This window comes from Macrobrachium nipponense, chromosome 46, assembly GCF_015104395.2.
Source record: "Macrobrachium nipponense isolate FS-2020 chromosome 46, ASM1510439v2, whole genome shotgun sequence".
Lineage (NCBI taxonomy): Eukaryota > Metazoa > Arthropoda > Malacostraca > Decapoda > Palaemonidae > Macrobrachium > Macrobrachium nipponense.
In genome coordinates, this window is record NC_061106.1 from 30,000,370 (window position 1) to 30,013,849 (window position 13,480).

Consider the following 13,480-nt stretch of genomic DNA (forward strand, 5'->3'; position numbering starts at 1 on the left):
GAATAAACCAATCTACGACTCGGGATATTATTTCTCCATCCTGCAATCTTTCGTCTTCTAATGCAAGACATAACCACCTATCACCAGTGTACGATATGTTCTTCGGCCATGCGCTGCCGAGCATGCATCCGTTATTGGCAATTCTGTATACGCTGTTTGCGAGTCAGTTGGCTCCCGAGTATCCTGTAATAAAGTCCAGTCTCCAGGACGTTGTGTCATTGCAAACCCAACATGGCGCAGTGAGTAGGATAAGGACCAACCATGCCCAGATACGTCGACCACCCCAGGCCACGCCGAGGCGTGCCTCACCTTGGCAATGCCAAAGGGCCTTGTCACAGGCCGTCATGCAAAGCACAGACGTTTATTTGCAGACCAGCAGCGTGCCATCCGTTCCCTTCAGGATGCCCTTCCCGGTTCAGGAGCACGTGCCGGTAAAGTTTCTGTCTCTGCTGCCCCTGAGAAGTGTGAGGCGGTAATGTCTTCGGCAGCGTTCAGATCCTGGAGACGTTCGATGACGTATTGGATTCACCTTAACAAGTTCCCGCCGCAGGATATTGTCCTGCACATTAGGCTCAACTGTGTACCGGCGTTGCAACGTGCACTGGACGCTCGGTATTCAGATGCCAAATGGAATGCCTCGCCCAGGACGCGGCTCTGGACGCCATCGGGAATATTGTGTTGCGTTCGTCGAATCAGGCAGTTCAGTGGTCTGAATTCTTTGCCCTCGCACAAGGCCGCGAGGAATTAGTGAGCGACTATTTTTCGAGGTGTGCTCAGAAGGCCACCGACTGTGATTTTGAGTGTCCCAAATGCGGGGAGTGTTTAATAGAGTACATGCTGTTGCGGAAAATAATGGTAGGCCTCAGTGACCCTGTATTATAGAGGCATGTTTTTCAGACATGTGAGACATTTAAGAGTGTAGATGCCCTTCAGGCACTGTGCTGCACTTTCGAAGCTGCACGCCAAGATGTCGAAAGTATCCCACGCGTCGCTATCAGTGAGAGGGGGTCTGCTGGCGCCTCGAGTGATGACGTCACAGGCATTGATGACGTAGAGCCAGACGTCGCGGTGTTGCGCGGCAATTCCAATGTGAAGCGTTGCGGAAATTGTGGGGGGCGCCATCCCTTTGGTCGAGCGTCGTGCCCAGCAAGAGGTATAACGTGCCACGGGTGCCAAAAGGTAGGGCACTTTCCAGAATGCTGCAGGAATACGAAGAAAGCGCCGCTTGCCTCGAGTTTAGCGATTGTTGCAGACACGCACCTCTACCCCCCCACCCACGATCAAGGCTTGTGTTTCCCATAGAACGGGAATTCAGTACCCACACTCGTCGTAGCAGACACAGGAGCACAGATCTGCGTTGCCGGACCCACGATTCTCTCAAGACTGCAAATAAATTCACTGGAGTTGCAGCCGCGAGCAGGTCTGAGGGACGTAGCTAATCTCCGAGTGAAGATGTCCTTGGATCAACGACATGCTTCATTGATATAGGTGGGCGACGCACGAAGCAGGAGGTTTACTTTGTGCCGACGGCCAAGAAACTTCTATATATCGCTGAATGCTTGTAAGGAGCTGGGAATAGTACCCCCTGACTTCCCTCACCCCTACCATCTCGTTGCATCAGCTGATGTGCTTGTTAATTGAAGACGTCTCTATGGCGGCCCTAACTCCCCTAAGACAATGAAGCCAGCCACCTTACCCATCCGCCTGTGGAGGAGAATATACCGAGACTTGAGGAGTGGTTATTACGGCATTTCTCTTCAACAACCTTTAATACAACCAGGGAACCGTTACCTGTCATGACGGGCAAGCAGCACCACATCCATTTGTTGCCTGATGCCGTGCCTATGCCTGCAACGCCGCGACAATCCCTAAGCATTGGGAAGAGGAGGTCAAGGCTCAACTTTGACGAGGACGTTCGGAAGGGCGTGATAGAATAGAACCAGTCCCCAGTGGGGGATGCAACTGGACAATGGTGTGCAAGGATGGTCGTTGTCGCCAAGAAGACTGGTCAACCTCGCCGCACAGTAGACTTCCAGCGCCTCAACGCCCACTGTCTTCGGGAAAACTCATCATACACCGGCACCCTTCGACATGATTTCAAGCATCCCCATTCATACGTACAAGACTACGGCGGACGCCCACTGGGGTTTCCATCAAGTGGAATTGGACGAAGACAGCCGTCCCGCTTACGACCTTTATCACTCCATGGGGACGATACCGTTATCGTAGAACACCCATGGGCCACTGTTCGGCGTCGGACGCCTACACAAAAAGGTTTGATGATGCCCTGCAAGACATCACCAGAAAGCATAAATGCGTTGACGACACTTTGCTATACGATCACAGCATTGAAGAGGCGTTCTGGCATGTATATGAATTCCTGTCAACGTGTGCCTCAGCAGGTATCACACTCAAGCCCGAGAAGTTTAAATTCTGCAAGAGAGAGGTCACTTTCGTCGGTTATTACCTGGGATGGGAGTCATACAAACCCGCAGACGAACGACTAGACGCCATTCGTAACTTCCATATGCCAGAGAAGCCTTCCATCACGGATATTAGGTCGTGGTTCGGGTTCGTGAATCAGTTAGCGCCCTTCCTTGCAACGGCGCCCATCATGGAGCCCTTTAGGGACCTCCCTCAGAAAGCCCACTGGAAAAAACGTTTACTGGGATAGTCAGCTACGTGACAAACTCCGGCAGGCACAGGAGGTCATCTGTCAATTAGCCAAGGACGGCTTGGCATATTACGACAAAACACGCCCTACGACGATAATGACGGATTGGAGTAAAGAAGGTATCGGGTTCGTAGTCCTTCAGCAGTATTGTATTTGTCAGTCAGCTGACAGCCCCTTTTGTTGCAAGGGCGGCTGGCGCCTTGCCCTGTGTGGTAGTCGACACCTCACTCCTCTGAAGCTGGGTATGCCCCCGTAGAAGGAGAAGCCCTGGCAGTTACCTGGTGCTTGCGGAAGGCCAGGCTGTTTCCTACTTGGGTGTCCCTAATCTCACCATCATCACGGACCACCGTCCTCTCGTCAAGCTGCTGGGTGACAGAGCCCTTAAGGACGTCATCAACCCGAGATTATTCAACCTGAAAGAGAAGACACTCCAGTTCAAGTTCCACATGAAATACCTGCCCGGAAAAAGGAACACTGCCGCGGATTTTCTTTCAAGGTACCCGACCATGCGAGACACCCCGCGAAGCTTCCGACGTGGATTTGGAGGACGACATTCAAGTGGCAGTGCATGTGCAACCGTGGCCGCCTTGGAACCGGATATCATCGTGTTGGATGAAGACTGCGTAAGGAGCGCCGCATCTAACGACCCTGTATATCAGCTCTTGCTTGCAAGGGTTGCAGCGGGCGACTGGCCCCAACAGAAGTCGCAAGAACTCGCCTGCCTTCGCCCCTTCTTCAGCGTTCGGGACCGGCTAGCCATCAACCAGGATCTGGTGACATACTCAGTGGACCAAGGATGTGTTCGCTTGGTTATACCCGAGGATTTACGCCGCCAGGTAGCCGCTAACCTACACGCAGGACACCAAGGCCTCGACTCGATGCTTAGAAGGGCCAGGCAGTCGGTCTATTGGCCGGGAATAGAAGGGGACCTTCAGCATTGCCGCGCCCGATGTACTTCATGCGATGAACATGCCCCCTCACTGCCTCCTGAAGAAATGATACACACGCCGCCTGCGGTAATATCCCTTCCAGCAAGTCGTAGCAGATATGTTCCAGATAGAAGGCAGTGTATATGGTGTATGCCGATAGACTAACAGGTTGGTTAGAAGGTGGCTCATTTCCCAATGGTGCCACGTCTAACAAATCAGTAATCACCTTCGATCATATTTCTCGCGTTGGGGAGCCCCAGAACAAATATCAACTGACGGAGGCACGAACTTGGCCTCAGCGAGGAGATGCAGGCCTTCTTCAAGAGATGGGGGGTCAAGGTCCGGCTGTCGTCGGCCCAGTATCCCCAGTCTAACGGCAGGGCAGAAGCAGCTGTCAAATCGGCGAAGAGGCTACTCCGGGAAAATACATTAAAGGGTTGGAGCCCTTGAGTCGGACAAAACGGCCCTGGCGATACTTCAGTATCTCAAACACTCTCTCAGGGAAAGTTAAAACAAGTCGCCGTCTCAGCTTGCAACGGGTCGCCAGCTGCGCGATGGGGTACCGACGGCCAGGAGACACCTGTTAGTAGACATATATTGGAGGCAGACAATACGTCGAAGGGAGTTACAAGTGGCAAGGTCGCAGGAGGCGATGCGCATCCCTGGCACTACCAGAAGACTGCCGCCCATCGAAACTAGGTACCCATGTATGCATACAAAACCAAGCTACCAAGCAATGGATCGAACGGGCATAGTAACAGAAACAAAGCCCCATCGTCAGTACACCGTCAAGCTTAACGGGAGCGGCAGGCTGTCAAAAAGAAACAGACGACACCTGAGAGTCATCGCTCGCCCTCTGGCACGCCCATGTCCAGCACGAGTCCTCCGCAAACCATACCCCGACAGAACAGGGGACACGCACCACACAGGAGCCTAACGTCGTTGATAGGCCCAGAAGAAGAGCCGCTGGTAACCCAAGTGGCTCAAAGACTTTGTAGAGTGATGTTATTACCTTTTGTATGCAATTGCATCAGGAATTGATATTTCTTTTCAGAGAATTTATGTATTTTATTTCGTTTTTGTGTATGTATCGAGAAGTTAGCTTTAATTTTTTGTTTCTTCTCTTGTCTCATTGATCTAAGGGCATTTTTCCCTTTTATTTTTTTGTCATGTATAGAATGTTCTTGGGGGGGGATGTACGATATGTTTTGTATTTTTCCCCTTTTTATTTTTGCCATGTATAAGTATATTCTTGAGGGGGGAGTGTACGATATGTTCTTCGGCCATGCGCTGCCGAGCATGCATCCGTTATTGGCAATTCTGTATACGCTGTTGCGAGTCAGTTGGCTCCCGAGTATCCTGTAATAAAGTCCAGTCTCCAGGACGTTGTGTCATTGCAAACCCAACAACCAGACTGATCCCTTTTTGGTAAAGAGTAAAAATGCCAGAAGTGGCTGGCGAGGCGCGTGGCGTCTCTCACTCACTCACGTTTTCTCGAACAAATAGAAGAAAATATCTAGAATTCTTGGCAGCCACTTGGCCCACCTTTATGCAACAGATTTCCATGTCACGTGTGTTGTGTCCTGGCAGTTTGTAGGTTCTACTTAATTTTACGTTTTCCCTAATTTATATGTTTTTCTTTGCGTTCATTTTTTCCTAAATGCCACTATTGGTTAAAAGGGCTGAGACTTTCTTTGGCCTTTTTTATGAAGACTTTGCACAACTGAGTTTTGCAGGAGTGTGGATTTTGGCCTTTTGACCTTGTTGCCTACTAAAGTTCGTTATTTAAGCACTTGATTTATTCTTCTGCCAAAATTGCGTGGCATGTTTTTTTTATACTCTGGCAATATGTAAAATTGATATCTGTTAAATATTTACTTTAGCTTAATTATCTGACCTCTCTCCAGACAACAGATGGAAAGTGCAGCTGCGAGATTTTCCTCCTGTTACATCTTTCAAACCATTTCACTTTCAGTTTCAGCGCTGAATGAGCTCATAGGTCCGTGCTTTTGGCCCATGGCCTAAATTCACTTTTCTTTTCTGATTGGTACGTAAGGCAGCAAAGTATGACGGCTGTCAGTGGTTGTTTCACTACATAAAATGAGGAAATAATATACATGCGCTTATAATATTGCTGTATACGTAGTTTTTCGAAATCAAAACAGGCGCCTTTTATGCTTATTCTCGTGTCCTTTGCCAACAGTATTCATTAATGTTCGGACCAGACTCTGGTTCGGACGAGTCAGCCGAAGGGGAAAGGTCCTGTAGGATATATCAACCACTTACGCGTTTGTGGAGTTAAAATGACATCACACCCTTCCACAGAAAGTTGGATAACTAGTTTCAACAATTAAAAACTTACCCTGAAGTGTCTTCGAGTTTTCTGTACAGCGTGTAATGCTGTATGGAACTCTCAGCCACGCCCTGCGAAACTTTTAGCCGGCCGTGGTGGTCTGTGTTGTTGCGGAGCCAGACGCACGATCATGGCTAACTTTAACCTTAATTAAAATAAAAACTACTGAGGCTAGAGGGCTGCAATTTGGTATGTTTGATGATTAGAGGTGGATGATCAACATAACAATTCGCTGCCTTCTAGCCTGCATAGTTTTCACTAGTGCGGACGGATCGACATATAACCATCTCAATAGTTTTCTTTTACAGAAAACTAAAAAAAGGCGTCCTAAGTTTAAGGTACTGACTGAAAGACAGCTGGCTCTTTCAACTATTTTAACTATTCAAACTGGGTGCCGTGGCACCCTGGGGTTCTATAGACTGTGCCTAGGGGTGCCGCAAGATTGTCGTGAAATTTGTCTTGGCTAGATCTCAATGAACATTTGTAAATAAAAAAAAAGTAAGCAGAAGTCTTATTATGATTAGTATCAGTATGTCTACTCTTAATATAATTAATACTTATATAAATAATAATACATTAATGTGTTTAACGTTAATATATAATTATTTATATATTATATATATATATTTATATATATATTCATATATGTATATATACACACACATGTAATGTATTTATGCGATATGGCGAGATGGTGAAGAAAGGGATGCCATGGTAATGATTACATTAGTTAGGGTGCCATCATTAAAAAAAAGATTGAGAACCACTGCAACGGAACGATATAATATAAATCCTTTTGTCTTTTCTCCTTCCAGTGGGGACGATGGAGGAGCAGGCGATGGACGACGCCAAGAACCCAGGTCAGCAGGAGTCGGCGTACGGATCCCTGGAGTCCTCATCACAAGGCCAGTCGCAGAAAAGGTATAGGCGTCATTTGTTCGTCAGTGGGGGGGAAAGTATGATTGTATGATTGAATGGGCTGAGTGTTGTGAATTACCAGTTGTTACTATATATATACCTTGCATTTATTCTCGTCTGGTGGCTTTGATAGCGTGTTGTCGTTAACGGCATCTTGATGTCAAAACATCCAAGGTTGCTGGATTTTGATCTTTATACAATTTCGACAGAACTAAAGATTTAGCGTAGCGTAACGGTGACGTATTGCCGATATGTATACCTCGCCACTGGCAAACAGCATTTAAGTAGGTCCATTGATATATTGTAGTCATGAAGACTGGTGTGTGTGGTGTGTGGTGTCAATGAAATATTTGAAATTGTCATTAATCAATACGTTCAATTACTGTTTGTTATGAACTCTTTTCTTGCTGTAGAGTGTGTATAGTTTTTCAGACTTTTTGTTCAGTTTTGCAGCGTTTTAACGTAGTTCATTTCCTATTTTTGTTTTTGTTGTATTGTCCCAGATCAGTGGTTCTTAAACCTTTTTATGACCACGCCCCCTCCAAGAGTTGGTCCTGTCTTTCACGCCCCCCTTGCATCAATGAGTAAAATTCCCTCACAGATTTAAAGGAAAAACAGAAAAAGAGGAAGAGAAGGGGTTTCGAGAGATACGAAGGGAGGTCAATAATTACAAAACATTGTAAGCCCAAAGAGCCTTAACAAGAGTAGTGGACTGTAGGAAAGTAACGTTATATGCGACACTTTTGCATTTCTTCGTAAACTTCTGAATATGAGTTCCTCACTCTTGTTAAGAGAATAAAGAATATAATTTGAGAATTTTTTTAAAAAATTTTCCCTAGGGCACGCGCCTCACCTGGAAATTCCTGACGCCCCCCTCCCCCCCGGGTACAGAGCCCCGGGTACAGAGCCCCTGTACCCGAAGTCGAGAGGTTCTAAGACTTTCCCGACAGTCAGATGGCTTCTAGGAATGAGGAACACTGTATGGTCTCCCTGGACAGTGTCTGGGCTGTGCTCCCTCAAAACGGCTTATTTCATGTGGCTGCGAGCGATGCCATAGCGGCTTCCTTTACCGTGATTATTGTTCCTCCCGTGGCACCCCATCTCCAGTTTACCATACTTTGTATGGTACTTTTTCCTTTGCCCTTCCCAGTTTCTGTGTTTTGTTTTCTTTTCTGAAAACCGTATTTCCGCAGATTCCTCCCTTCACCCTTTGCAGATCTCGAACCACAGTCCTTGCTTAAGTTCTCTTTTATGCGGTTATTTTGGAATATTGCGATCTGGACACATACATGCTCGACTTGTAGTTCCAGTTTCCAGGGTTTTATGCTGTGTAAGGTACAACTCTTATTCCAACTTCAATTTTTTTTCTGTTTCGATGCCGTTCGCCAAATTTAGTGGTTTTGTTTTTTACTCATCCACCTTCTGGATTGACCATGATGCCTTTTTTCTGATCTATTTGTTTTTTTTTTTTTGGTTTTTTTTTTTTTCTTTGTCATACATTATACCAAGTGGCCTTTTTCCACCATTTTAATGGTAGATAATTAGTGAGACCCTTCCTTGTTTATATACGTATTTAGTAAATAAATTATTCAGCATTGACATATATATCTTGTGATAATTGTACAGTTGATATTTGATATGACTATTGTACCTTAAATACTTTTCATTGTCCTATTAAAGTGCACAATTCTGTAGAGTCGTCTGCCTCCCCATTCCTATATATAACCTTAGCCCTTACTTCTCCCCCTAAACATAATTAGGGCCCTTTCAAACTTACTGTACTTGTTTGACGTGACAGGGAAGTTCTTCACATTCTGTGAGGAAAGGTTCACCTCTTCTCACCAAAAAAAGAAAAAAAAATGCAAATTACTTCCCCTTAACTCCTTGTTCCTTTTCGTGATAATTTTTTTTTCATTGTACTCTTATCGATAACGTCATTGTTTCCAGCTCCCATTTCTGGACCTGAATCACTGACTTCCATCAGTGATTCCAGGGTTTGTGATGATCATACTCTGTTTTGACTTCGGTATTTGTATAATTTGCGTTATATTCACATGGGTCATTGCCTCTGTTACTGGTAGAACTCTTATGCACTCAGAATTTCACAGTACAACACATCTAGGGGCTTATGTTTTTTTTTATAGAATTTTTTTAATAGAACTATCTCCTTTTGATACTTCAGACCACGACCTCTTCCTATAGGCCTAAACGTCCACTTCCTGAAGGCCTGTACGTGCACTACTCGTAGCTTTTCCTGTAGACCTTTATGTTCCTCACCCGTACCTTATGCGCCACAGTGGCGTGGTCGGTATGGTGTTGGCGTCCCACCTCGGTGGCCGCGAGTTCGATTCTCGGCCATTCCATTGAGGAGTGAGAGGTGTATTTCTGGTGATAGAAGTTAACTCTCGACGTGGTTCGGAAGTTATGTAAAGCCGTTGGTCCCGTTGCTGAATAACCAATAGTCCCATGCAACGTAAAAACACCATACAACTAAACAAAGAAACTCACCCGTACCTTTCAAGAACTTTGATCGAGCTCAAGCTTTTTAATTCTTGCTCTTCCCAGTAGGATTATTTCTTCTATTCATGATTAATTCGTCTTGTTAAACTCCATATCCTCTTGTTATTGACTAAAGGGATGGTGTTGTAAAACTTGTTCCTGTAAACAGCTGTGTCATTATAATTGTCATATTTTTGCTATTCTTCTTCCCTGTTCATTCAGGTTATGGGAAGGTGATACCAAGTCTATTCTGGGATCTCTGTCTGCTCCTCCTGTTGATTCCCTTAAAGCTCAACGAAAACATATTCAGATGCAAAGTTTTCATGAACAAAAACCCTTATGAGAAGAAGTGTAATAGTCTGACTGCTTAAAGCTCTGTTAACTGTCATGAACGAAAAACATCTCAAGAACTTTTTGCAAATCTTGTTTCCCCCTCTTTTTTCAATCTGTTCATGCTGTGGTTGTTTCTCCTAAGAAAAAGGACCCGTTTGTTCGTGAAGCTGTTTGTCCTTAAAACTGAAAGCAAAGATACCAGATGTGGTCGTTTTTTCTGTGGTGTGCTTTTTTTTCTCTGGAAAATCACCCATTTCTGGTTTTGATCATTTTGGCATTGAATTATGGCTAAACTTTTCTGATTTCTTATTGAAAAAAGGTTATTGATCTGCTTCCAAATTTAACTATAGTGCATTCAGAATCATAATCAGAAGTATCACTAAAACAGCTACTGGCGAGTATGAAAAAGGCTACACATGTTACCTTTGAATGTGGAAAAGGGTGTCAGGAAAATGCTCATTATTATTATTATTATTATTATTATTATTATTATTATTATTATTATTATTATTATTATTATTATTATTATTATTATTATTATCTTTTTCTTTGCAGCAGCTACAGCGGAAGCAAAAGTCTCAACAGCGGCTCGAGTCACAGTAGTGGATTTGGCGACCATGCGGATTATAGGTAAGTTGACTTATTGATTTTGTTGTATTTTTTGCGTCACCACCCCAGCTGGTAAGTCGATCGTAAAGCTGGTCTTCGCTCTTAGGGATTAAGATTGACCACTGATTTACTTGAAGGTAACTAATTTAGTGTTATAACTTTTCGTCGCAACCCCTGTAGGTAAGTCCAGAGTCAAAGTAAACACTTTGACTCTGGGTAAGTCGATCTTAATTAAAGTTGAGCGCCTCGGTGGCCGCGGGTTCGATTCTCGGGCATTCCATTGAGGAGTGAGATATGTGTATTTCTGGTGATAGAAGTTCACTCTCGACGTGGTTCGGAAGTCACGTAAAGCCGTTGGTCCCGTTGCTGAATAACCACTGGTTCCATGCAACGCAAAAACAGCATACAAACAAACTTACTTAAAGCTGGTCTTTGCTCTGAGGGGTAAGAATCAGAGGTGCACCGGAACAAGTTCCGGTTCAGGCCGGAACTATCAGGAAATAACCAGCGATAACCGGACTTTTATTTTACATGTAGGCAGTTATTATAAGGCTTGCATTTCTCAGCTCTAACTATCTGCAATATTTCTAATCTTTATATTTTTCAACTTTTCATTTACATAATTTCATTGAGACAATATGAAGTGGTTAGTAATATACTGAAGTTATCTTTCAAGTACTTTTATTGGAAGTTTGTCGTTAATCAAAATTATAATGGCTAAGAATTAAGATTTATTCTTTAGTTCATCAACCAATGGTAGATCCGTAGAGGTGTAGAAAAAAAGTTCCTTATCTTCAATTATATACGAAAATTGAAACCTACCTGTACTAAATTTTAATTAATGCTATGCAGATTAAGACTTTTTCATATTTTCAGCCATTTATATATGGGAAAAAAGTATTCCTTTTCTTAATCAATATACCAAAGCATGACTGTAGTAAACTAATTTGTATATATTTATTCGTTGGCTCTGTGAGTTGAAATCGAGGGAGATTATGATGGAGTAAAAGGAGTTATTCTCCTGCACGAGGTAGCAGGCGGGAATGTTCCTCCTCACAAGCATACATCTTTGGACTGAATATGTTTCCTAGTACTGGAAGCTCCGGCCAGTTCCGGTTCCGGCCGGAACTTTATATGCTATAGTAGATTCACATCAACCGTGCATTTGATGTCTAGGCCAGTCCCTTACGACGCTCCTGATTGGCTGTTGATAAGCCAATCACAGGCCTGGAAACTCTTAGCCTCTCTCGAAAGTTCACATAGGCAGGATGTATGTTTCACCTCTCCTGAAAGATGTATACCTCAGGAGAGGTGGAACATAGATTCTACCCATGTGAACTCTCGAGAGAGACTGAGAGTTTCCAGCCCTGTGACTGGCTTATCAACAGCCAATCAGGAGCGTCGTAAGGGACTGGCCTAGACATCGGATGATCGGTTGATGTGAATCTAATGTAGTTCATGTGCATCCCTAATAAGATTAGTTGATTTACTTGAAAGTAAATGATCATTTTAGAGTAAGGTATGAAAATGCCACGGAACGAAGGCTTACGATTTTTATTCTATTATTATTATTACGTTTTGGTTGTGATTTTGAGGGGAAGTAGATCCTAGGAAATCACACCTTCAGTTTACGGTTGTTCTTACCGCAAATTTCTCTTCACCAGACAAATTACTTCAAACTCGCACATCTGTAAAGCTGTCAGATCCAGCAGAGAGTTTGATTATCTGGCAAAAATAATCGCTTTTTATTGTGGATAGATATCATAAAGAACAGGGTTTAACAATAGTCTTCGGACATCAGGTGGGGCTCACAATCTTTTCATTTGGTGGAAAGAGGTAACGCTAATTTTAATCGTATCGATATTGAATAGGGCTTTAGTTGCGAGACGATTTAGATTATTTTTAGAAATACCAGAATCTGTCCTATTTTCGTACGAGGTGAAAAAATAAAACGAACAAAAAAGAACCAAAACCGTCTCAGCATCAGTGATTATTGCGATGAAATTGTGAAGGGTATTGAGTCGACACCTTTGAACGGCAAAGAAGGACTAGAAAACAATGTTTTTATAGTGACAATGTTCTCTAGTCTCTCTCTAGAAGAAAATTGATTTTATACCTAATTCATACCGTACGTAGGTATCTAATTCATTTTTTTTTTTTTTTAAATCAAGTTTAGTTGTTCCGATTCTGATACAACCCTACAATATCCTGTGCGTAGGAGTATCCTTAGGCTCGCATGCGCAGACGGCTAAATATAGCCGTCTAAGCATGCGCGCCTGAAGCTACTCCTGTTAAGAATAGCCGTATGCGCATGCGCGCCTAAGGCTATACTCTTGTTCACCGCGCCTGAGGCTACTCCTGTTAAATAGCCATCTGCGCATGCGCGTCTAAGGCTACTCCTGTTCACATGATATCGTAGATTTGTATGTTAGGAAAATTACAACTTTGTTTAATTTTGTCATATTTTTGGAGAGGAATATAATACTATTTACCTCTGATTTCTCGAAATATAACCCTGGATCCAAATGGGTACCAGCTACTCAAAATAAAACGAGGATGAAAATGACGACTTCTGTCAACGTTGCAATTCTTGGAGCCCAGGCAGCTCAGATTTTCATATCTGTTCAACTTATGAAAAAACCGCTTTTTGTCATTCACAATTTATTCGAAAACCGCTTTTTGTAGTTCAGAATTTGTTCGGGAAACCGCTTATTTGTAGTTTAGAATTTGTTCGAAAAACAGCTTTTTGTAGTTCAGAATTTGTTCCATCACACTCTTGAAGAATTGTGATTATTGTTGCTGAGGCAAATCCCACGCGCAGTACTGGCCATGTGCTCTTGAGAATTTTTTAATTCCATATTTATGTGATGTCCCATGTTTTGCTTATCGCATTGCCAACTTCCTTACAGTTGCTGTTAAGTCTTGTCTCTATCTCCACGAATACAAATACATAATTTTATTTCTCATGTCGTATGGAACGAGACGTTATTCATTTTAAGTTTCCTGTAGAGGAAAACTATCGTGATGGCTTTTTCTGTCCGTCCGCACTTTTTCTGTTCGCCCGCTCTAAGATCTTACAAACTACTAAAGCTAGAAAGCTGCAAGTTGGTATGTTGATCATGCATCCTCCAATCATCAAACATACCAAATTGCAGCCTTCTAGCC

General features: G+C 43.6%; 1 protein-coding gene across 1 annotated transcript in view; it reads left to right on the top strand.

Moving 5' to 3' along the window:
• Positions 1–13,480, top strand: part of LOC135214859 (period circadian protein-like) — a 178,037-nt gene that overhangs the window by 45,700 nt on the left and 118,857 nt on the right. Inside the window, 2 exon segments of the mRNA XM_064249279.1 lie at positions 6,772–6,877; positions 10,262–10,336. Coding sequence (XP_064105349.1) covers positions 6,772–6,877; positions 10,262–10,336 — 181 coding nt within the window.